Here is a 22,174-nt window from a genome sequence, read left to right as displayed (position 1 = left end):
CAGGGAAGTAATACTACCGACATGCTTATTTCTGTCGCTAAGCAGCATTGTTTTTTATTCCTGAGTCATTTCAGTATACTATGGTTACTGGCTAGACAAGCTACGTTTACGGGGCTAGAGGGCGATGTGTGTATTGTCGTAATATATTTATTTATTAATTATTTGTTGCATAGTTGTGTTCCCGTCTGAAGGGCATGTTTATCTGTGTAGTTACAGGCACATAAGGCTAGTCACCTACACCTCAGATTGATGGACACAGAGCGGCACGTTGCAGGACGTGTTTCTTAGATGCCCTGCGTGTTGCGTGTCCTAACTCCTAGTGTTGCTCTGTTTATGTGTAGCTCGGCTATGGTGTTCTTTTGGTGACCATCTGCTCGATAACAATTTAAAAAAATACTCACTTTTTCAGTAAGAAACAAGAGTGTAAGTAATTATGTATTCCTAATATTATTTTAAACGAAACTGTTCCCGAGGAAACGCTGCGCTGCAATTAAGTAATGGGTTGTCCTTGGCTTACAATCGTGCTCACTCCGCCCAGCGGTTGCGGCTTCCAGGTCCCACTCGGATACCAGCTGCCGTGTACGTTGCGAGCTTAATATTATCGGAACATTTAATTTGCTTAATGATAGCCTTCACATACATATAGATATGCCATGTTGAGAATATTATTTACTTGCGTTTAAGGTTTAGGTAGGTCAGATGTTGTGTTTACTACTATATGTTCCGAGGCCGATATGTTCTGGATGATGTGCAATTTTTGGGACGATTTCTAAATTAGCTAAAGTCTAGTTGGGACGGCTTCGGCCACGGTTCAGCGATCTAGCGTTTCAGTATGATTCGTGTAGAAATTTATGAAGGTAGGGTTGGGGTCCAAAAACTGCAACACCAGGGGTGTTGCAGTTTTTGGCTAGCGTGCTACCATCTTAGGCTATCGTCACTTAACATTAGAAAAGGTTGTAGCCAAGGGGTAAAAAAACAAACATTATTTTAATGCAGATTTGCTCAAGATGTTGTCGTACACTAAATAAAAAATTAAGAAAGTTTATTTTATTACTCAAAATTTAATCTTTGCCAGCCCTTGTTATACCTTGTATTAACTCTTACAGGATCTGCGAATGGGTACCCCTACTATTTAACTTTTTCAACAGACCAACTTTTATATCATAATTTATAGTAGTCCAGCAGTATCTACGTAGTTTTTCGCAAACAAAAGTTTGTTTCTTAATAATTCGAAATTATTAGAGATTACATAGAGATTTATATCCAGCGACTCGGCCGAGTATACATCTTGTATAAATAGGCAACATCGAGACGACATCGATTATTCAGTTTAGAAGGGAATACAGCGAAGACCAAATAGAAGAAATAGTGGAAAATGTAGGTAAGACGGTATATCTCGCATCGCATAGTTTCTAGCGAGATACAACCTTCAGACATACCTACTTATTATATTATCATTACTAGCTATTTTTGTATCTTCTTCGTTGGTTGTATCTTTTCGAACTAACAGATAATTATGAAACGTTGAAAGATAATCCATGCTTACAATATAAACAAATAATGCACAATAAAATAATATTGTAATTATGAATTGAGATATATAGACTATCCTATAGCTTAAGTTGGAATAAAAAACACATTTCAAAAAAAAGGTTCGGTTCATTTGCTTCGGAGTTCATCCCGAACAATTAACATCGTGACACTGGAATTGTATATAATAGATGGTAGGAATAATAATTCGTTATTATTCCGATTAATACAAGAAACCTACTCATAACTTCTAATCTTCTTCTAAATCTATAAATAATAAATAAATAAGTGGACTCTTAGTTCCGAGAGAGTGATCTCTTTTAATAGACTATATGTTTGTGTTTAACTAGAAATTTAAGTTTATAGCAATAAGACACTGGTGATTTTAGTATTCAATTAATTAAATACTGACTGATGGACGGACGAAATGATGAAAAAACCTAACGACCTTATTCCATTAAATAATCCTTTGGCGTCCGAAAGCTGTACCAAACCAAAGCTGTAAAAACCTTACACCAATGTTCTTAATACCTAATTAAATGAGCATAGGAATCCAAAGGCTCAAAAAGTTCTTAAGAGAAATTTATACTTTATTGGACATAAAGTCCATTACATACAGCTGTTATTTAGATAATCACATTGTTTATTTACTTAGTAATCATTTTACAATTGGTTTTTTGAATTTTCAGCTCACATATCGGACCTAAAATTTTACGCTTGTTGCTTATTGTATCAATGAGTAATTAAAAGTTCACAATTTTAACTATTATTCAAAATTCTAAAAATTTCTTAATTCATTTATTTCAAGTAGGCCTAATATAAGCATTCAAATATCAACAATTTAAATTTAACATTTTATAATTTATTTTTCTGTCTTGTGGGAGATGAAAGCGGAGCCGGATGCTTCCAAGCAACCTTGTCTATTGGATGTGGGAATTGATTTAATATGGTACTTCTAGATTTGGGCAACGACTTGAGGGTCCTATCCAAGAGTAGAATACTTAAGAAATTATACTCAAAAAACTCAAAAAATTTAAAGATACCTGGTAGATTTAAAATAGTCTCACTAATCACCCAAGAAACAGCAGAGGTATCCGTAGTGTTTCCTAACATACATAAAATAACTCACCGAATTTAGAGCCCCCCCCCCCCCCCCCCCCGTTTTTGAAAGTCAGTTAAAAAGGTAAATCATACGAGTAGGTAGGTACTTAGCTAATGGACTCGTCGTACGTGCAGTGTCTTTCACTTAAATATTGCGTGGCAGAACGGATTGGACCTAATTGGCAATTCATCTTGCGATGTTTTGCCGCCATTTAAGCAATACTCGTTATTATTTCAGCATTACTCTGACAATGGTCCAGAGGTAAGTCACGACTCGGTCCCGCGGGCGCCCACCTGTGCTCCAAAAATGGGAAATATTTCATATTTTTTATTAATAATTTGAGTCATTACCAGACCGCAACGTTCTTGATCTCTGCACAATACAAGGAGATTTACTTTTAAGAAGAAAGGTTCAGTTAAATAACAGAGGTAGGACATTTGTCCTACCTATGTTATTTAACATATTTAGGATTTCCTTACAATTTTTTTAAACAAATTTTACTACATTAATAATCGTTCCAGTGTTCCCAATATAACTAGTAAGTACCTACTGTTATTATTGTTAGCAGTCTAAGCTAACAATGCATGCGTTAACGCCAAACCTCTGTAGTTTTTTTTTCAACGATATTTTTTGGTAAATCTTGTTTTAATTATAACTAGCTGACCCGTGGAACTTCGTTGCACCAAATCGGTGATTACCGGAAAACACAAAAAAATGACATTTTCTAAAAATGAATCCTAGCTAGATAAATCGCCGATCGTATACAAAATTTCATGAAAATCGTTGGAGCCGATTCCGAGATTCCAATTATATATATACAAGAATTGCTCGTTTAAAGATATAACATTCATCATTAATTTAAATTTATCATTAAAATTGATAAATAAATAAAACAAAACACATGGAAATAACTTACTTAGATAAAATACCAGAACGGAACGAACACTTTTATTACTACTGTTCATAGAGCAGATAAGTAATAGTTAAAATATACCTATAAAGTAGTAGGTACGCTGTCCCTCTTTCACGCAGCATCGTTCGGGTATTAGATCATAGTAATACTAGCCAAAAACCCAGATGTTGGATTCTTTTGAGGTTTTTAGACGCAACGCGAACGTGTTTCTTAGTCGCAATTAAAATACTTAGGTACCATGGCTTTTCTCAATAACGTAACAAATGGTATGATTAATATTTTTTTTATTACATCCACTAGATTTCTGAAACTAAAGTGACGCGATCCGACACATCAACTTGTTCCAGTAAGTTCGCCTGTATTTCCTCCAATGTCACCAACTGCTTTTCTTCCAACTTCACCACCTCGCTTCGCACGAGCACAATGACGTAGCATTGCATTGCTATTAAAAAACATAAGGTTTATTGTTTTTACATCAACTTTCATATTAACATTGACATAATCAGAAGCGGTGAAGGTTATAGCCTAGTGGTTATGGCTTTGGCTTCTATGGCTTTTGGCTTTTATGCGCCTATTTGAATAAAGAAATATTTGACTTTAACCATCTACTCTGCATCAATGTGAGTGGACTGGTATCAAATTTTTTTATTTCAACACTTGTTTACAAATTAGTACACGTATTTTGTATGAAATTTGCCTAAAATTTGAATGAAAAACGGCAAGATGCGTCACGTTCCGCCACATCATTACAGCTTGCGCCTTAGAAACGAGGAAGCAAGACACTTCGTACGTTTACATGGAATATCATTAACTAATAAACAGTGCAGATCCTTACGATGCCTTTCAGTTTGACGGTAATTAGTTTAAAGATGGAGGGGCAACTAGATGGAACCTTTGTTGAGTAGGTACTCTTCGAAATTGATCTCGTGGAACTGACACTAACTATGTCGTTCGCTCAAATAGTTTTGGTGCTTGCTGGAGGCGTCAGCTACTTCATGGACTCCGCATGTACTATGCACGCGTAGTGTAGGTACATTGGTGCGTCGCAATTCAGAGGATTCTCACGACTTATACTCGGTCGATTTTCCGTTGTTTCATAACCGGCCAAGTGCGAGTTAGACTCGCGCACAATAGGTTCCGTATACTAGTATCTATTAAAACGGCAAACAAATCAAGTCTGTTGTATGGGAGTATTTTAAGTATTTTCTCTTAAAGCAGCAACAGAAATACATAATCTGTGAAATTTACAATCGCGTATCACGGTTTTTAAAGGCAGACAGCATAGTCTAGTCTTAGTAATAGGAACCCTAAAATTATGAAATAAATTCGTTTGTAAATAATTGAATTGTGGTTGTGGTGGTGGTGGTGGTTGAAGGTGTTCTGCCAACTATTTGAGCGCGCGAATTAGACATAATTGTTATGGAGTGTTGCTTACCTATCGCAGCCAAAGCTATGGTAACTTCGATGAACATTTCCCTCGAGAGCAGAAAGGCAGATGGTATCAACGCTGCAAGAGCTGTCGCAACTGCATAATAATTGTATAAGCGCAGCATTGAAATGTCTTTCTGAAAAAATAGTCATGGTCAACATACTCAGCCACTAATGGGCACAGGTCTCTATATAGGAGATAAGGGTTTTTATAGCAAAGGTATTTTGCTATAAAAACCCTTATCTCCTTATCCTTCCTCTCTAGACCGTCTAAGGCACTTCGCTGTTTCTACTAGAAACTGTTAGTACATACGTTGAACTTCCCCGTTAGAGCCCGTTGCTATATAGGTACTCCAGCCATCCTTTTTATTTTGCAGTACAAGTTAATGCGTTCCCATCTGATGATAAGTGATGATGCAGTTTAAGATGGTAGCGGGCTGCCCTGTTAGATGTATGGGAGTTGCGTTAAACCCATACTCTTACAGTTTCTACCCGACATCGAACGAGAATGTTAAATCACTTGGCGGCACCTCAATCCACGAGATCGGAGTAAAATCAGAAATTATAAATTTCCTGATTTTCCTGCCGTTAATAACGTCCCCTACGTGAAGCGGTTATAACCCAGTGGTCAGGACACTTTCTTCACTTCACTTCACTTTCGGTTCGGCCGAGTTCGAATCCCAGCACGAACCTCTAACTTTTCTAAGTAACGCCCGTTTCCGTAATTAATTAAAAAGATCACTTCTTTCAACGGTGAAGGAAAACATTGTGAGGAAACCTGCATGTCCTTATGTGGTTGATATTCCATCAACACGCACGAAACGTTTTTTATCCACGTTTCTGATACGTGCCGCTAAGATGTGGAACGCCCTCCCGCCAACTGTGTTTCCTGCCACGTCTAATTTGAGTACCTTCAAGGTAAGAGTGAATAGGCTTTTTCTAGGCAAGCGTGCTCCAACCTAGACCTCATCATTGCTTTCTAACGGCCATGATTGGCGTCAAGCGCTGGCCTATCGTTAATATAAGAAAAATATATGTGAGAGTTCACCATAATGTTTTCAAAGGCGTGTGAAGACAACCAATCTGCACTGGGTCAGCGTGTTTAACTACGGCCTAAACCCTTCTTACTCTGGGAAGAGACCCGCACCCCGTATTGTGCCGGGTGGATATTCTAAATCGTCCCCATTAAAAGACCACCGTGCTTTCCACTGAGGGAGGTCGCCAAAATCAAACCAAGCTCACTCCAGAAGCCACCCGGCTCGCCAAGGACTTCCAGAAATGTGGCTGTTGTACGATGGTCTGCCGTGCTCATGCAGGTTAGTGGTTTGTTCGAGGGCACCAGATCACGCCGCATGCTGAAGATGCGCCCATGAGATGAGCTGACCAAATAAAGGCTGCAGTGGCTGTCTACTTACATAAGTGTGCTAGAAAGGCAGATGCCAGAGGGGAGAGGCGACGAATTGTCAAGCGTGCCATTACACTTAAGTGACGACCACGACCTATGCTACTCCAATGTGGCTAAAAGAGAGAATCGAGAATCGCTTTATTCGCATGCGTTGACTTAATGGTTTATCGTAATTCATAAGTAAATAGTATTACGAAAATATTAGTCCTCAGTCTCAAAAAATACCTGGTATCCAGCAACAAGCAGCAAGATGTTAAGTATAATCCCCATCCCTAGGATGCTGAACAAGATTGTGGATGTAATCGCCTCGACCGATGACGCATCGCGGGTTATCGTAGCCCGCTGCAGCTCCGTGGTGATAATGAGACATGTCACCGCCAGTATCGAGAATAACTGCAAGGAACGATATATTTTTAACATTCCTATCTAGTAGCACGTTCATAATATATGAAGGTTAAAGGTTGAGGCGTCGGCAACTTAAGCTCCTTTCGGGGAGACCGAGTTCGATGCACCTCTAACTTTTCGGAGTTATAACAATAATAATTCTTTATTTGGTAACTATAACCCATCTACACTATTATGTAACAAAATAATTAAAAACAGTAATAAACTATCTCGGAATCGTAGCTCTCAATAAAAGCATTCACTCAGTTCTATAAAGTAAGAGGTAAAGTATATTTATAAGTTATATGTAATATATAAAAATTAAATGCGGACTCACTCGTTAGACTCACTAAAATAGGTCTCAAAATATTCGTGAAAGTCGGGTGAAAGTTTAAACGATATGAGAATATGAAAAACAAAAAGAAAAACGATTTAACGTTACCCTGAACGTGACATTATATGTGTTGCGCGTTTTTTACATCTTGAAAATAGTATTACAATAAGACTATTACAAACATATAATATATGTGCCTTGCGGTTTCACTCGCATACACTTATTGACGCAGCGTACAGCTAAGTAGTATACCACCTTTCTCAATAAACCAGCAAATAAATTAGAAATTTGTAATATTAAGCTATAAAATATTAATATATTAATATACTATATTATATTCATTATTATTTTCTTAAAACTATACTAAACTATTTTCTTAAAAAGAAATGCTCATTTTTTATTATTATTCTGAGGTGGTATTTAAAAAATTAAATATCACATGATTTAACGGCGATAGAAAACATCATGAGGAAAACTTCATGTCTTAGAGTTCTCTATAATGTTCTGAAGAGCGTGTGAAGTCTACCGATTAGTGTGGTTGACTACGGCCTACACCCCTCTAATTCTGAGACAAGACCCGTTCCCTATAGTGCCGTAGAAAAAGAAGAAGAAGAAGAAATACTTTATTGCACACAAACATCAAAATATAAACATAAAATAAAGAATAAGCAAAAGAACAAGAATTGTAGGCATGCAAAGGCGGCCTTATTGCTGCAAGCAATCTCTTACAGGCAACCTCTGGCGGTTGGTAGTAGCGGTTGGTAATAATAAATTTACAAGAAAAAAATGCTGCCAATTTTTTTAATGCAACCTCATCCTTGCCAACCCATTACCGACCCACAAAGGGTCTCCTCTCAGAATGAGAAGGGTTCAGGCCGTAGTCTACAGAGCTGGCCAAGAGCAAACTCAAAGTCTACCAGACTTTACATGCCTTTGAGTTATGGATAAAAAATATCAGGGAAGCAAGTTACCTTCCGATGTTTTCCTTTGCCGTTAAAGCCAGTTATACCTATTCTTATCGTTAAAATTTAAATCCACACATAAACCCGGAAAGTTTGAGATCGGGGGATCAAACTGTGCCTTCAAAAAGGCTGAAGCCCTAACCAGTAAGCTATCACCGTTTCAATCTAATTTTTATTTCATCCTTAGTCTATTTTGATTAAGTTTCTAGGCATCCCTTCTCTCTCATGGGATTTGAGATGCCTGCTTATAAAATGTAAGTTTTTTTATTCGACTTATTTATTTATTCAGTAATTAATTGTAACCACATCCATAAAAAAAAATTATGTGCTAGAATTACAAATTCTGTCTAGTGCCATTACAATAATCAATTATAGGTGTACTTATACAGCATTATCGTTGTTATCTCCGGACACAGTTAAAAAAAAAAAATTAAAAACTGAAATAAGTATTTAACTAAAGATTATTAAAAATAATAATATAAATATGAATTAAGCTTGTATAACAGATTGATTAGTAATATTTGTATTAAGACGCATTCGATTTATAGGTACGCGGTACCGCAATCGTACTGGATAGCTAAATCACTTCGCGGCTTTGTAGCCACGGCCGAAGCCTTCACCTAGACAGAACAAGGGAAAATTCAGAAATTATATAAACCCTAATTGCTCGTACCGGGAATCGAACGCCAGACCTTGCATTAAAAAACAAGAATTCATTGTTAATTGAAATAACAACCGTAACCGTATTTTTCAATATTCCCTAAATTGAATTTATGACATGATGATCCATTTACGACCTCACGAACGAAGACGACGCAGTCGCAGGCGACTGCTAGTAGAAAATAAAAACGTAAACTCACAATATTTATATAGGCAAATAAAATAATGCCAGGCCGCAGCGGTAAACAGAAACAGCAGTGGTTAACATCGGGCACTTTCACGTACATATTGACTGTGAGTAAACAAAACGTATTTAAAATAACAACTTGACGCTCGTATCGAGATAAAACAATGACTATGCAAGACAGCAGAGAAGGGGCATATCTACTTACGTCCGTTTTCTATATTCAATCTATCTGTAACCCGTTGATAAGTTAAGCTTAACAAAGTTGTTACAACACTAAATAAATTTTAAAAACAACATGAAGATAAATATAAAAAAAAGAAAAAAAAATCATAAAAAACTACTTTGCTTTGTTGTGGTCAATGGGTGACCTCCTAAACCCTGTGCTGCAGCACCATGACAGTAACTAAGGTACAGATTTTTTTTTTTTTTTTGAAAATAACAATGTTGCTAAGTAATAAATCTATAGATTACGGATAGATTGGATATAGAAAATGGACATTAATCATTACGTAGATTTGGGAGTCTGTAAAATGGTACAAACATGATAAAATTCAAAATTTACCGATCATGAATGAATGAATGAATACACTTTTATTGTACACCACATAAACATATAGTAAAAATATAAATAAAAATTTAACAAAAAGAATACAATTTGGCGGCCTTATCGCTACATAGCGATCTCTTCCAGGCAACCAAAGGCGTTAAACACAGCTCAAGAAGAGATCATCATAAAATTTAGCCAAATTTAGCGTTGTCAGAGCAGGATACACAAAAAGTAGGTACCTACTGTTCCCGAGCATTGTGATGAGCTCGTCACAAAATGCTCTACAACGCCAAGCTTATTTGGCGCCAAGAAACATTGCTATGTTCCGGCATTCTTGCGCGTCAGTTTGATGGACAGAGGACAGCAATTGTAGGACGTGTTCCTTACAACCCCTTTTTTTATAAGCCATGGTTCTCCAATTATACCTCTAACAGAAGAACCCGAATTAATTGAAACATCTATATTAATGAGAGCGAAGCCGCAGGTAAAAGCTAGTAAATAACAGATTTAAAAATAAGTAGATAAGTATTTTAGAAATGTGATGTGTATTCTCAGCTGTGATAAAAATAGGGACAATGATCCGTTGACACTTACTTGTGTAGGTTGTAAAAACAATTTTTTTTATCATATTTTGCGGTTTGAAATACCTAAATAACATCACACATCATACCTACATCCCAACAATAACGCAAATGTGAAAAAGTTCCATATCGATAATATTTTTATTTTATTGATACTCTTTATTTACAAGTTTAAAAAACAGAAGAATAAAAAAAAACACAGACAGAAGCAGTGTACACAAGGCGGCCTTATCTTAGTAGCGATCTCTGTCAGGCAACCATAGGATAAGAAAAACAACTAATAATAAAGTAATAATCAAGAACGTGGATCACCTGCTTGGTGAGTAAATAAAGTGTGAAATGTTAAATATAAAATATTTTGGAAACTAATATAATAAATAGACATTATAAACTAATTGAAAAGCCAGAAATAGGTTGGAATCTTATACAACTTATTTTTACTATGATGAAGCAACGGAAAGTCAAAACAATGTTTGTGAATTTCATGCGAAGCCTTTACAAGCAAAACTGACGGTCTAAAAGCAGTTATTACATATTTTATAAGATATTTTTATTTAGTTTAGATTAGACAATTATTTACAACAGGATGGGTAAGCACCAATTAAGTTTATATTAGAGGTTTATAGGCGACGGAATTGGCGCCATTATACCTATGTCCAATAAAGACACCAGCACGGCTATAGTATAGACAATTTTATTCGTAGATTCTATCGACTGACAAAGGATACAGTTTACTTGTCCACCAGAAAACGGTAAGAGGAAAGTATAAGTTTACCCCCTTAATGTTTATATTTAATATATATAATTAAAAACCAGAGAGTGTTTTTTTTATGGTTATAGACTTGCGCTTGTCCACAATCTCACCTGATGACGCCATATATTTATAATAATATCTTATCTACCTTTATTAAACAAAACATAAGTAATTATAAACAAAAAGTCGATATAAACAGTCTACTATCTAGAAACGGACATAAATTAGTGATATCTGCATATCGTCTGAGAAAAGTACAGGAATCCTTTGTGGGGATGGGTACCTATATGCTTTTATAACATGATACTGAAGGTAATATTAGATCTACCTTTACCTTTACTCTAAGTTTAAACAACATTAACGTGAATTCAACATGATGAACAAGGCTGCTTGGAAGCAGGCCACTCTGCTCTCACCTCTCACAAAACAGAAAAATTCTAAAGAATGTTAAACTTTAAAATTATGTTGGAAAAGAGTAATCTGCTGAGTTTCTTGCCGGCTCTTCTCAGTGCAATCTGCCTTCCGAACCGGTGGTAGAGTCAAGACAAACAGACTGACTTGACGTTTGAAAAGTGCTTATAAATTAGGACTACTTGAAATAAATGAATTTTGAATTTGAATTTTGAAATTTGAATTTGAATTTTGAATTTTGAGTTTGAATTTTGAGTTTGAATTTTGAGTTTTGAATTTGATGGAAAGTGCAGATGTGACCTAAGATGGGACGCCCTTGCCTAGTAGTTGCCTATTCTCTCTTGTTTTATAGATACAAACTTTGTAAGAGTTAGAAAACACAGAACTCGTCAGGGCGTTCCAAATCACAGCCATGCGTTTAAAAGAAAAGAAGATTCAAATCGCTTTGTGCCAGTTTTTTTTAAATAATAATAATATATGTGATAAACTTTCGGACAAAATAAGCATTTTGTCCTTTCCCCATTAGAAAATGTCTCCTGCCCATTTTAGCCGTGCAGTACGTATTAAATAAGTACTTATACGTAGGTATAGTAATTGTTTAGTTCCAATCATTTCTCAGCCCACGTAGGCGCATCTTCAGCAATCACTCTCAACTCTAATAGCCATTTAATAACATTAAACTGTCATACACTTTACGAGGCTAATGATTTGCTTATTGAAAGTTATTGCATAATTGAGCCACCCGTGCGACCCTCAGCAGACTCGCAGCGTTTATCCCCCGTGTTTGTTTATTTTTCATTCAATTACCATCTGCTTCCCGCTAACACAGTTAGTGTGTTTACAGATTTGGGTTATAGGGAATCGCAATTTGAGTAACCAACTGGATTTGCATAGTTAATCTAGTGCAATTATTTGTTTAGAATGTTGACTCTTTGTTTAGAATCGTTACTTTTTTTTATTTCTCTACAAGTTTTTTAGCCCTCGACGGCAATCAACACAGAATGATGAAAATGTCCACTACTAATAATGAAGCACCAAAAACCACTCCACTTTAGTAGAGTCTCGACCAGGAGGCGGTTAGTCACTTCATCCATTTAGCAGTTGACAGTAATTATTCACCTCTAATGTTTTAAACGTTTACCGTAAAAGGGGAAAAAGTTTTTGATCTAGCAACATTCCGCGTGTGTGAAGTGACACGTTCGCGGGGCGTTTCCACTGTTTTGGACACAACGTACTGAATGCAAAAATGGCGGAATGAGAGTTCTGCCCTGGTATTCGGATGTATCAACTCCAAAAAATTCTTACTTTTGCAGAAATTAAAGGTTTTGTTTGCATTCAATGCAATTTATATTTTAAATAAATATTTCCCGCGAAAACGCTCGCCGGTTTTCATGGCCGTACTCGTGACGTCATCAAATACGAGCTTTAATAAGATCTTGTTCCATATCTAAAGATTATTAGATTTTGGTATTGATAACAGAAAAGCAACTTAAATTAATTAATATAATTAATTTTAAATCAGCACTAAAGCAGTACAATATTATGTTATTATACACACATTATTGTTCGCATATACGTTCCGCATATTTAGCGGAACACAAAAAAAAGGTCCATAATTAAAAAAATATGGTTTTATTTTAAAGTCTACTAACTACACTTCTTTTGTTAATTACCTAAAATGAGATTTAAGAACAGATTTTGCGAGTAAAGGCTTGAAATTTGTGAAAAATGGTACATTATGAAACTTTTCATGTAACCGGGAAAAGTGAAAATTAATATTAAAATAACAATTCATTAAATTAGAAAAATGGTGATTAATATCGCGTATTTCCTCCACGTACTCTTATTGAAGTTTCTACCCGTCTAGGCATACTGACAATGATGTTATCGATGGTCTCCTGGGATAGTCTCCGCCATTCCTCAACTACGGCGATTTGCATTTCACCCACGGAGGCAGGAGCTGGAATTCTGGACTTAACTTTTCTTTTCAGCAAGTCCCAAGCGTGCTTTATTGGGTTCATATCCGGTAATCTCGCCGGCCACTCCATAACAGTGATATTCATATCATTAAGATAAGCTTGAGTTACCCGAGTCGTATGCGGCCGAGCATTATCCTGCATAAAAACTAAATCGTCACCGATATATGGGGCAAACGGTACGAAATTTTCTTCTAAAACTTCTCTAATATAGCGGTCTGCAGTCAGACTCCCTCTGTCAATCACTACCAAGTCTGTGCGAGCTCCCAAACAAATGCCCGCCAAAACCATTATTGATCCACCACCGTATGCAACTGGAGTTTCAAAATTTGTCTGAATGTGTCGTTCTCCTTTGCGTCTGTATATTCTTTGCCTGCCGTCAATTTGATTTAAGAGAATTCTGCACGCATCACTAAACAATACCTTACTCCATTGGTCCGCGTTCCAACGTCGATGTTCCTGAGCAAAAGTTAACCTGTTTGTACGATGATTTACCTCGAGCCTTGGAGCCTTGGCGGGCACAAATGATGGGTTCATTTGTGCCCGCCAAGGCCACAACCAGCTTCTTCGAACCTTCTTCGTACCGTACGCTCACTTACGGTTACCCCCCCGCACTGCTTCTAACTCATGTCGGGCTTGGACGGCCGTCAAACGGGGGTAACTTCGTACACGAAGCCGAATGAAACGATCATCCCTACTCGAAGTGCGTCTTTTTCTGCGTTGTCCTGCTCTTCTCACATAAGTTCCGGTCTCCCTGAACTGAACCGTTGGATACTGCGATGGATCGTTTAAACTGGTCGACGAAGATCTCTGGATATGTAGGTTTGACCATTTCTTCGCATTTCGAGTGCCCTGGCAATCTCCGTTGGAGCTAAGTCAGGCATAATTCAGTCCTCAACTCCAGAAGGATACGCGATTTAAAAAACTAACAAAAAACAGTATTTCAATAAAATTTTTAATCAAACTCAGAAGGAAGAAATACTCGAAGTTCGCTCCAGATAAGGTGTAAGTATTTATATTAAAAAACAATTGCATAAAATTTTATGTTCAGTTGTTTTCTTAATTTGAAAATATTTATTTTTAAATTAAATGACGTTTTTCTTATTACATGAAACGCACAGGCTGACAGATAGGCACGCGAGTGATCTACTATGGCATTTGTATTTTCGGAACCCTAAGTACCCGAAAATGAATATCCATGATGTATTGTGACTTCCGAGGGGGAGAAGGGTTCCGTAACTTGTATTACCTAATGTAATTCCTTGTGTATACAATAATTATTGTAATAATTACATAGCAGCAGAAGAGAGGTAATGAAGCAGTATTATCTCAGATGAGTATTAGGCATAATAAAATTACAGTTTTACCTATATAAAATAACTTGATCCATAAAAATAAAATTAGAATTCTGATACAAGAACATTATATAAATAATACGGCTTAAGCGATTGTAATTTCCCCCTTTGAACTAATCGAATTAAATCTTGTTGGACTAATCGAATACAGTTTTTTGTTATTTAATGGAGGCGTATGATAAAATAACATTTTTTTTTTTGAAGGAACCATTGCATACACTTAAAAACACTAAAAGTGTTAGGTAAGTGTTAGGTGTTAAGTAAGTTATACTAACGTCAAACGTACATTCAAAAATCAATGCAAACGCATTGGATAGAAGAAGGCGTTACTTTGCGGAACTCTATGATATATTATTGTAAAAATTAAGCTTCATTTACTATACTCCGCAAAAAAATCTATATGATGTAAGTTATGTTTAAACTCCACACCAAACATATCTTCAGCAATGTGCGTTCTCGGAGAGTATAGATTCCGCTGCTTTTCGCGGAGTATAGCAAATTAAGTTGAGTATACGCTTTTACAACATGATTCCTAAGGAAATTCTTGACCTACCAATGCATACATTTAAAAAATGTGTAAAAACGCATCTAGTACAGCGAGGTTACTATACATTTGATGAATTCCTCAATGACAAGGTAGAATGGAAGCAGCCAGCCTCGCTCTCATCTCCCGCAAGATAGCAAAATGATTGTAAATGTTGATGTTGGAAAAGAGCAACTACTGAGTTTCTTGCCGGCTCTTCTCGGTAGAATCTGCTTTCCGAACCGGTGGTAGAGTCACACAAACATGCATACTTGACGTTTCAAAAGTGCTTATAAAGTAGGCCCACTTGAAATAAATGAATTTGAATTTGAATTTAAGCTTAATTTTCATAATGCAAACGCATCTACCTGATCCTACTTTTTTAAAACACTTCCTCTGTTTGATTGTGCCCCAGATCTGGGGAAGCAAACGGGAGAAATACCATTTGGGCTACAGTGAAGCAAGGCGCATCATATTTAATAGACTTTAATGGACAATGAGCACTGCTGCAAAAGGGAACGCGCAGTGTTGCTGTGTAGCGTAAAAGTGGGCAGGCCACATTAAAAAAAAGAAAAGGATCGTATTTCCAACGTATTGCAATTGTAATTTCGTAATTTAGCTTTTGAAGATTTCATCGTATTATTTCATTATAACTCACAAGTCTAAGCCTGTCATGTTTGTATCATCATAGTTCTTAGTCTGTGTTTCATGGCTATTATTATTCTATGATCTACATCACTGGCCAGCAACAAAATAGTATAAACTCTGTGGCAAACTCTATAATTTGTGAGCTTACGTGAGCCGATAAATGCTGCAATCGGAATAATTCTTATTTTCTAGTTATCGTGTATTAAACATTATTGAACTGTTCAACAAACAGCATTTCATAACTCTAAGGTAAAATTTAAATCATCATTAAAGGCAATCGTGAAGGAGATAATCTGATATCGCACATATTTGAGGTTATGTCGACTAAATAAAATTATGGATAAATTAGACTTACATAGTGTTAAATAGTTTTTCATATCGTATTTGAGCTATCTCCAACAAGTATTATTTGTTTAATTTATTACAATATTTGTAGATTAAATATGTAAATGTAGCGTAAAAGTGGTGCAACAAAAACCATAAAATATTCCATTACTGTTTATAAAAGGAAATCTAACGTGTAATATTTTGGTTGGTTGATGGTAAGTTGATGCTAATTTTGGTTTACAGATATGGCTGCACAGCTGTTCAATCGTATTGGTCAAGTGGGTCTTGGAGTTGCCCTTGTTGGTGGAGTTGTAAACTCAGCTTTATATAATGGTATTATTATATAATTGTTTGTTTAATCCACTTTTCCCATAAACTATATATAACCATAATCTGCCTGCCTCTCATTTGTCTGGTTAGTTGCAAGCTTGTAAGGATCTGGGGTTTTATACCTGTGTCAGAGGAAAAGGATTAGGAATCTTGGTTTGGTCTTTCAAGAATTAAAAAAAATTCTCAATGGTACCTACCTAGAGTTAGTAGAGTTAAGCAATTTGTTTTTGTCATCCCTAATGCCTTGGAGCAGTAGTTCAAAAAGTGGACTGGACTGACTCAACAAACGAAATCTTCCAAATTTGGGACACTCCAATTGCTTGACACAATCCAAAATGGGGAATAACAAAAAGAATGATGGACGAAGAACAATAAAAAGAATCCTAAATTCTAATTTAAAATGTTATTAGTTTTATATATAATACATATTTACATTTGCTCACAATGAATTTTATGTGTTAAATTAATTTCAATGAATCGGAAAGAACTGAAGCAAGCTTATGTAGCTTCAACAAACAGATATCCAAGACCCACCAACTGGGTTTTTAGGATACTTTGGAGAATACTGCCTTGGGAAGTGAGATTGCTTTTAAGAGATAAGGCTGCCTATTGTACCTTTTCTCCTTTTTTTCTAATACTTGTTTTTTTTATTTTTTTATTTGGTGTACAATAAAGTGTATTTTCATTTCATTTTAATTTCAAGTTTTTTAAGCCATCAGTCCCATTTGATAAAATCAGTAGCAGGTGATAATGATTACTAAGAAACAGCCATTCTGTATTGGATCAGCACTGTAATCTTAAGATGTAAATCTAAATCAACTACAATAGGTTTGTTCCCAACATAGGGACAAGTTCTGCTATGGTGATAGAATCTTTTAAAACTTTGAAAACCTTAAACTTTGTAATTTAATACTTTGATCCATTTACTGTTCTATTAAAATGTTTGGTCTCTTCTTAATGCCTAAAAAATTTTTTTTTTTCTAGTGGACGGAGGTCACAGAGCAGTTATATTTGATAGATTTGCTGGTGTCAAGAATTTAGTAGTTGGCGAGGGAACCCACTTCTTTGTTCCATGGGTTCAGAAACCTATTATGTTTGACATCAGATCTAGACCTCGAAATGTGCCTACTGTCACAGGAAGCAAAGGTAAACTATTTCATCTTTTGGCTCAGTTCAGCTTCATGTAAATTCAGTGATATCTCTGTGGTCTTGTGTGAGAGGTTTAGGGTTTGATTTTAATATTTTATTGTAGGCTTTGATTGTGGGTAGCAACCACCCAACCAACCAATAAGTCAAAGCAATTTTGTCTTATGATACAATGTAGCTTAGAAATGGATTAGGGAATATGCAATTAATACAACTGCTATGCCCACTAACAGGTTTGTCCTTGACCATCTTAGAGTAAGATGCCTGTGATGACACGCCTCACACAAACAACTGCCTAGACCTAGTTAGTAAAATTGATATAGGATGGGCCTGTGCATACAACCCTGTTGCTACGCTCATCCAAGCATTTTGTGTATTTGTTCCTAAAGCTCATATTCTGATATTAAATAGCCAATGACTTTGTTCACTGTTGTAATAAAGCTTATTCGTTTTTGTAATTAAAATATAAAAATAGCCAAGAGAAACATTAAAGTATAGAGTTCTATAAATTTTGCATCTTGGAGATGTCTCTTAAAAAGTTCAAAGTTTGTTTTAAACGTAAGCTTATAGAAAAGTCCTATTATAGTATAACTTACTACTACGGACTACGTAATTGATAAAAAATCTTGTTGCTCTAACCAGGTTGCTCTTCTAATAATTTTAAATAACATTGTGAGATGGTGATAACAAAAAAAAACACTCAGCTAAGTTTTTTGTGGGCTTCTTCTTAGACCAGGACGCGTTTGGAACCCTTGTAGCTTTAGTTTTATGTTTACGAATGTGGTTATCGCCATCATCTCACTACCGTGTAATTCTTATGTACACATCAAACGTGCCACCTATACTATTAAAGATATTTTTGACTTTGACGTTAAGCCTATTTTGGTTAGCTATCTATTATTTGTTTCAGCCAAAATTAAGAGGAAAAACTTTCCTATATATTATACTACCAAAGTTGAAAATGTTTTGTTTCAACACTTATATCTACTTTCTGTCTGAATAAACTATCTTAATTTTTTTAGTACTTAGAATCTCTTATTGATGGCTTACTAGTTATTATCTGCAACATGTCCAGAGTTTATGCTTTTCCATGTACCTAAGAAACTTTTCTGTGATAAATTGTCTTACTACATTAGGTTACTATTTTATTGTTATTTATTCAATTTCAATGGGATCCATCTAACATAATGACTAACATACTAACACTAACTTAAGAATTTATTGAAAAACAAAATAACCAATTACTAACACAAGTAGGTTGTAAGGATTGAAAATTCGAAATTTAGATGGTATAAATAAAGCTTTATTATTATTATACAATTTCAGATCTTCAAAATGTGAACATCACACTCCGTATCCTGTTTAGGCCTGTACCAGACCAGTTGCCCAGAATCTACACAATCCTTGGTGTGGACTATGATGAGAGAGTGCTGCCATCCATCACATCTGAAGTTCTGAAAGCTGTGGTTGCACAGTTTGATGCTGGAGAATTGATTACACAGAGAGAAGTAAGCTTATGTAGCGATACTAATATTAGACTTGTGAAAGTTTTGGTTTACAGCTCTGCAATGATTTTGTAGAAGTTGTCACAATGTCTTAACCTGGAGCAGCAGTAGAGAATACTGTAGTTTTTGTCACAAAAAAACATCCTGGCACTATTGATACCAAAAGTTTAAAAATAAAAAACCTTTTCACTTCTCACACTCTTAAAGACCTACTTTAGGCTATGGGTAGGCAAACTAAAACTTTATTAAATATGCACTTGTATGTGATTTTTAAACATTCTTTTTTTCTTGTTTAGTTTAACATTTTTGTGAACTTCGTGTTAATATTCATATAATCCTTGATGTCTCAAATGCCCATATACGTGAACGAAATGACAGCAAACAGACAAACGGACAAATTATTATTTCGTCGCAATCAAAGTGAAAAGCTGAGTTATTAACTAGGTCATAAAACCTATTTTATCCCAGACTTCAAAATGAACCCTCGATTGTTAATACCCTTGTAGCACAATTTAATATTATAGACAAATCGAGGCTTAGAGAAATTAAATGTAAAGTCCATGCCATAATACAATGCACTAAAAGTAAACAAATATAGTGTCAGACCACATGATCAAATTTGTCAAGTGTTGGGAACATTGGAAGAGTAGTTATGATTGATTCTACGTTCTCAAAATTCGAAATTAGAAATCTATCGGCCTCTGGTTTGCCAATTGCCATTAAACTACGACCGCAATAAAAACGACTTCCGATTTCACAATCGACTAAGCTCATTCTTGTCATTCGCTCTATTATTTCACAGCTCTGATAATTAATTCAATTATATGTCAAACTTCAATTATGTTAATAATCTTGTTAGTTAGTCGACAAGTTGAAAACGCGCACACAATCGAAAAATATCGCGTGCGGACCTATTTTCAGCGTTAAATTAAAATTATAAATAATGGAGATTCGGGAGTGATGAGAGTTTATTAAATTTCCTCCTCTTTCAGAATCTTTTTTTGAAATTTCTTAAATATTAATAGTTTATGAAATATTGGCAAAAAAGGAAATGTAATTTTTTTTTTCATCTTTAATTGTTTATAACTTTTGCAATTTTTTATGTTCCAATACACGCTTTTGGCACATTTTTCTAGGCGCCATTCCGGATACAATGAGCTATCGCACATAAATTTAATGGCATTTTCAACTTGTCGACTAGACTATGTTATTAGTTTCCGATTCTTACCAGTTTTTTTTTTTTCATTTTAATTAAAAAACTAATTTAGATTGAAAAATACTTTTGGGTTTATTAGAAACTTTAATAGTTTTGCTTTTCGGTTTATTAGAAACTTTAATTGTGGGAGTAATTTGTTAAAAGGAACAGTAAAAATATTGTGAATAAAACTGAAAAATCGTGACCAGTATGTTTTGCTTACATTTGATGCATTGGTTTATGTTATGGACCATAGAGATAGCTCACAGCCAAGTTACAGATAAAGGATAAATTTTAACATGGCAAAAAAAAAAAATCAGTCTCCGCTAGTTTTTTACGAAAGTTTGAGGAAAATTGATGGAAAATATGGCACTGAATCAATTCCATACAATTTGACATAAAAATATAATCAATAAAAACTAGCCAAATATGCTTTAGAGTTTAGACTATAATTTATCCTAAAGCAGTCGCCTATGATTTTTTTAAGCTAAAGAAAGGCAAGGCACTAATTGTAATGGCATTGAAGTCAGTGTCAATTTGTAAAGTCAAAAATGTGATTAAAGGCAACAATCTATACCTACACCGCTTTCACCGTGCGCTTACGATTCGCAAGTATCGCATTGCCCGCGCCTCGCATATCAGTACTATTCTTTATACAAGAAACCTGGTTTTGCCAAGTCCATCTGTCTCTGCGCGGTCTAGCCCAGTCCCTCGTATTAGCAAGCTGTATTTGGCTTGGGTACATAAATTATTAACATTAATCACTAAGTGTAAATGGACAGGTCTTTCAAAAATATTGAGGATGTGAAGAAACTATTTGTCGATTCAGCGATCACAGTGCAACGCCCTGCACTCGGAATGTATTCCAGCCCCCGTTATTTGAGTCATTGCATTACCCCCACGTTGATGTATTATAATCATTTTCATGATCCATTCTTTATTTGTTACAGATTGTGTCACAAAAGGTCAGCGATGACTTAACCGAAAGAGCGGGCCAATTTGGATTAATATTAGATGACATTTCAATTACACATTTAACATTCGGCAAGGAATTCACGCAAGCTGTTGAATTGAAGCAAGTTGCGCAGCAGGATGCTGAAAAGGCCAGATTCCTTGTAGAAAAGGCAGAGCAACAGAAGAAAGCTGCCATCATTACAGCAGAGGGTGATGCCCAAGCAGCGGTGTTGCTCGCAAAATCTTTTGGAACTGCCGGTGAAGGTCTGGTAGAGCTGAGACGTATAGAAGCAGCAGAAGACATAGCGTACCAACTAGCAAAATCACGAAATGTCACATATCTTCCCCAAGGCCAAAATGTACTTTTAAACCTGCCCACACAAAACTAATATAACCTAAGATAAAACTATGTATAATTTCTATTTGTAGATTTAAAAATAAGATACGGTTAATATTGTGCATTTGGTGAATGTTGCATTTTGAAGACTTGTTTATTGTTCCAACAAGATTGTAGTCATATATTAGCTTATTGTGCAATAAACTGTGCATTGTTGACTATTTATTTTCTTTACCAATGTTTTTATACACTACTTAAATTATATTTATGCTATTAGTCAGAGTGGAGCTATAGTAAGGATCAGGATTCATATAATCTCTATTTTCACGTTATACGTTATTTCACGTTTTTTTAAATTTATTTTGACTGCCTTCTCAGGATATTCATTGAAAACCAATGTGATCTTAACGGCGATTTTGTTCAAAATATAAAACTTGTGAAGAATAACGTAATTATTTACTTATAAAATAATATCTCGTTAATAAAACACCTTCGCGAATAAATTATTTTGGAATCAATTCGATTACCATATAAAGAATGTTAGTTTTATTAGGTTTCAATTGGTTTCTATTGACATAATTATTCAATTTAAACCTTTGTGATTAGATAGCCAGTCTCAATGGCTGCTGTAATCGCTTTCTGGGCTTCTAATAGAGACAATAGACTCATAAAAAGTTCCT

General features: G+C 35.4%; 2 protein-coding genes across 2 annotated transcripts; one reads left to right on the top strand and one right to left on the bottom strand.

Annotated features, from left to right (window-relative positions):
• Window positions 1-3,841: 3,841 nt before the first annotated feature.
• LOC120636999 lies at window positions 3,842-9,734 on the bottom strand. Its single transcript, XM_039908579.1, has 5 exons — window positions 9,692-9,734; window positions 8,919-9,010; window positions 6,604-6,771; window positions 4,981-5,110; window positions 3,842-3,987 (listed from the first exon to the last, which is right to left on the bottom strand). The coding sequence occupies exons 2-5, from the start codon at window positions 9,003-9,005 to the stop codon at window positions 3,842-3,844; spliced, it is 531 nt and encodes a 176-aa protein (XP_039764513.1). The 5' UTR covers window positions 9,006-9,010; window positions 9,692-9,734.
• A 6,070-nt stretch (window positions 9,735-15,804) lies between these two features.
• Window positions 15,805-21,715, top strand: LOC120637074 (protein l(2)37Cc). The gene is made up of 5 exons (XM_039908691.1): window positions 15,805-15,949; window positions 16,271-16,360; window positions 17,342-17,503; window positions 18,830-19,011; window positions 21,154-21,715. Exons 2-5 carry the CDS (start codon window positions 16,273-16,275, stop codon window positions 21,544-21,546), a joined length of 825 nt encoding a protein of 274 aa, XP_039764625.1. The 5' UTR covers window positions 15,805-15,949; window positions 16,271-16,272; the 3' UTR covers window positions 21,547-21,715.
• The last annotated feature ends 459 nt before the right edge of the window (window positions 21,716-22,174 follow it).

The sequence above is a fragment of the Pararge aegeria genome, chromosome 3 (assembly GCF_905163445.1).
Source record: "Pararge aegeria chromosome 3, ilParAegt1.1, whole genome shotgun sequence".
NCBI classification, from domain to species: domain Eukaryota; kingdom Metazoa; phylum Arthropoda; class Insecta; order Lepidoptera; family Nymphalidae; genus Pararge; species Pararge aegeria.
The sequence above is the reverse complement of the archived record's forward strand: the minus strand, read 5'-3'. Positions and strand labels throughout refer to the sequence as shown.

What these genes read in the sequence shown, in the direction of transcription:
- LOC120637074 (XM_039908691.1), top strand. Translation starts at nt 16,273, where the DNA reads ATGGCTGCACAGCTGTTCAATCGTATTGGTCAAGTGGGTCTTGGAGTT. An exon ending in TACTGTCACAGGAAGCAAAG is followed by an intron (nt 17,504 to 18,829) that starts GTAAACTATTTC and finishes ATACAATTTCAG; the next exon opens with ATCTTCAAAATGTGAACATC. An exon ending in AATTGATTACACAGAGAGAA is followed by an intron (nt 19,012 to 21,153) that starts GTAAGCTTATGT and finishes TATTTGTTACAG; the next exon opens with ATTGTGTCACAAAAGGTCAG.
- LOC120636999 (XM_039908579.1), bottom strand. Translation starts at nt 9,005, where the DNA reads ATGTACGTGAAAGTGCCCGATGTTAACCACTGCTGTTTCTGTTTACCG. An exon ending in TGCTTGTTGCTGGATACCAG is followed by an intron (nt 5,111 to 6,603) that starts GTATTTTTTGAG and finishes CTATTTTTTCAG; the next exon opens with AAAGACATTTCAATGCTGCG. An exon ending in CATAGCTTTGGCTGCGATAG is followed by an intron (nt 3,988 to 4,980) that starts GTAAGCAACACT and finishes GTTTTTTAATAG; the next exon opens with CAATGCAATGCTACGTCATT.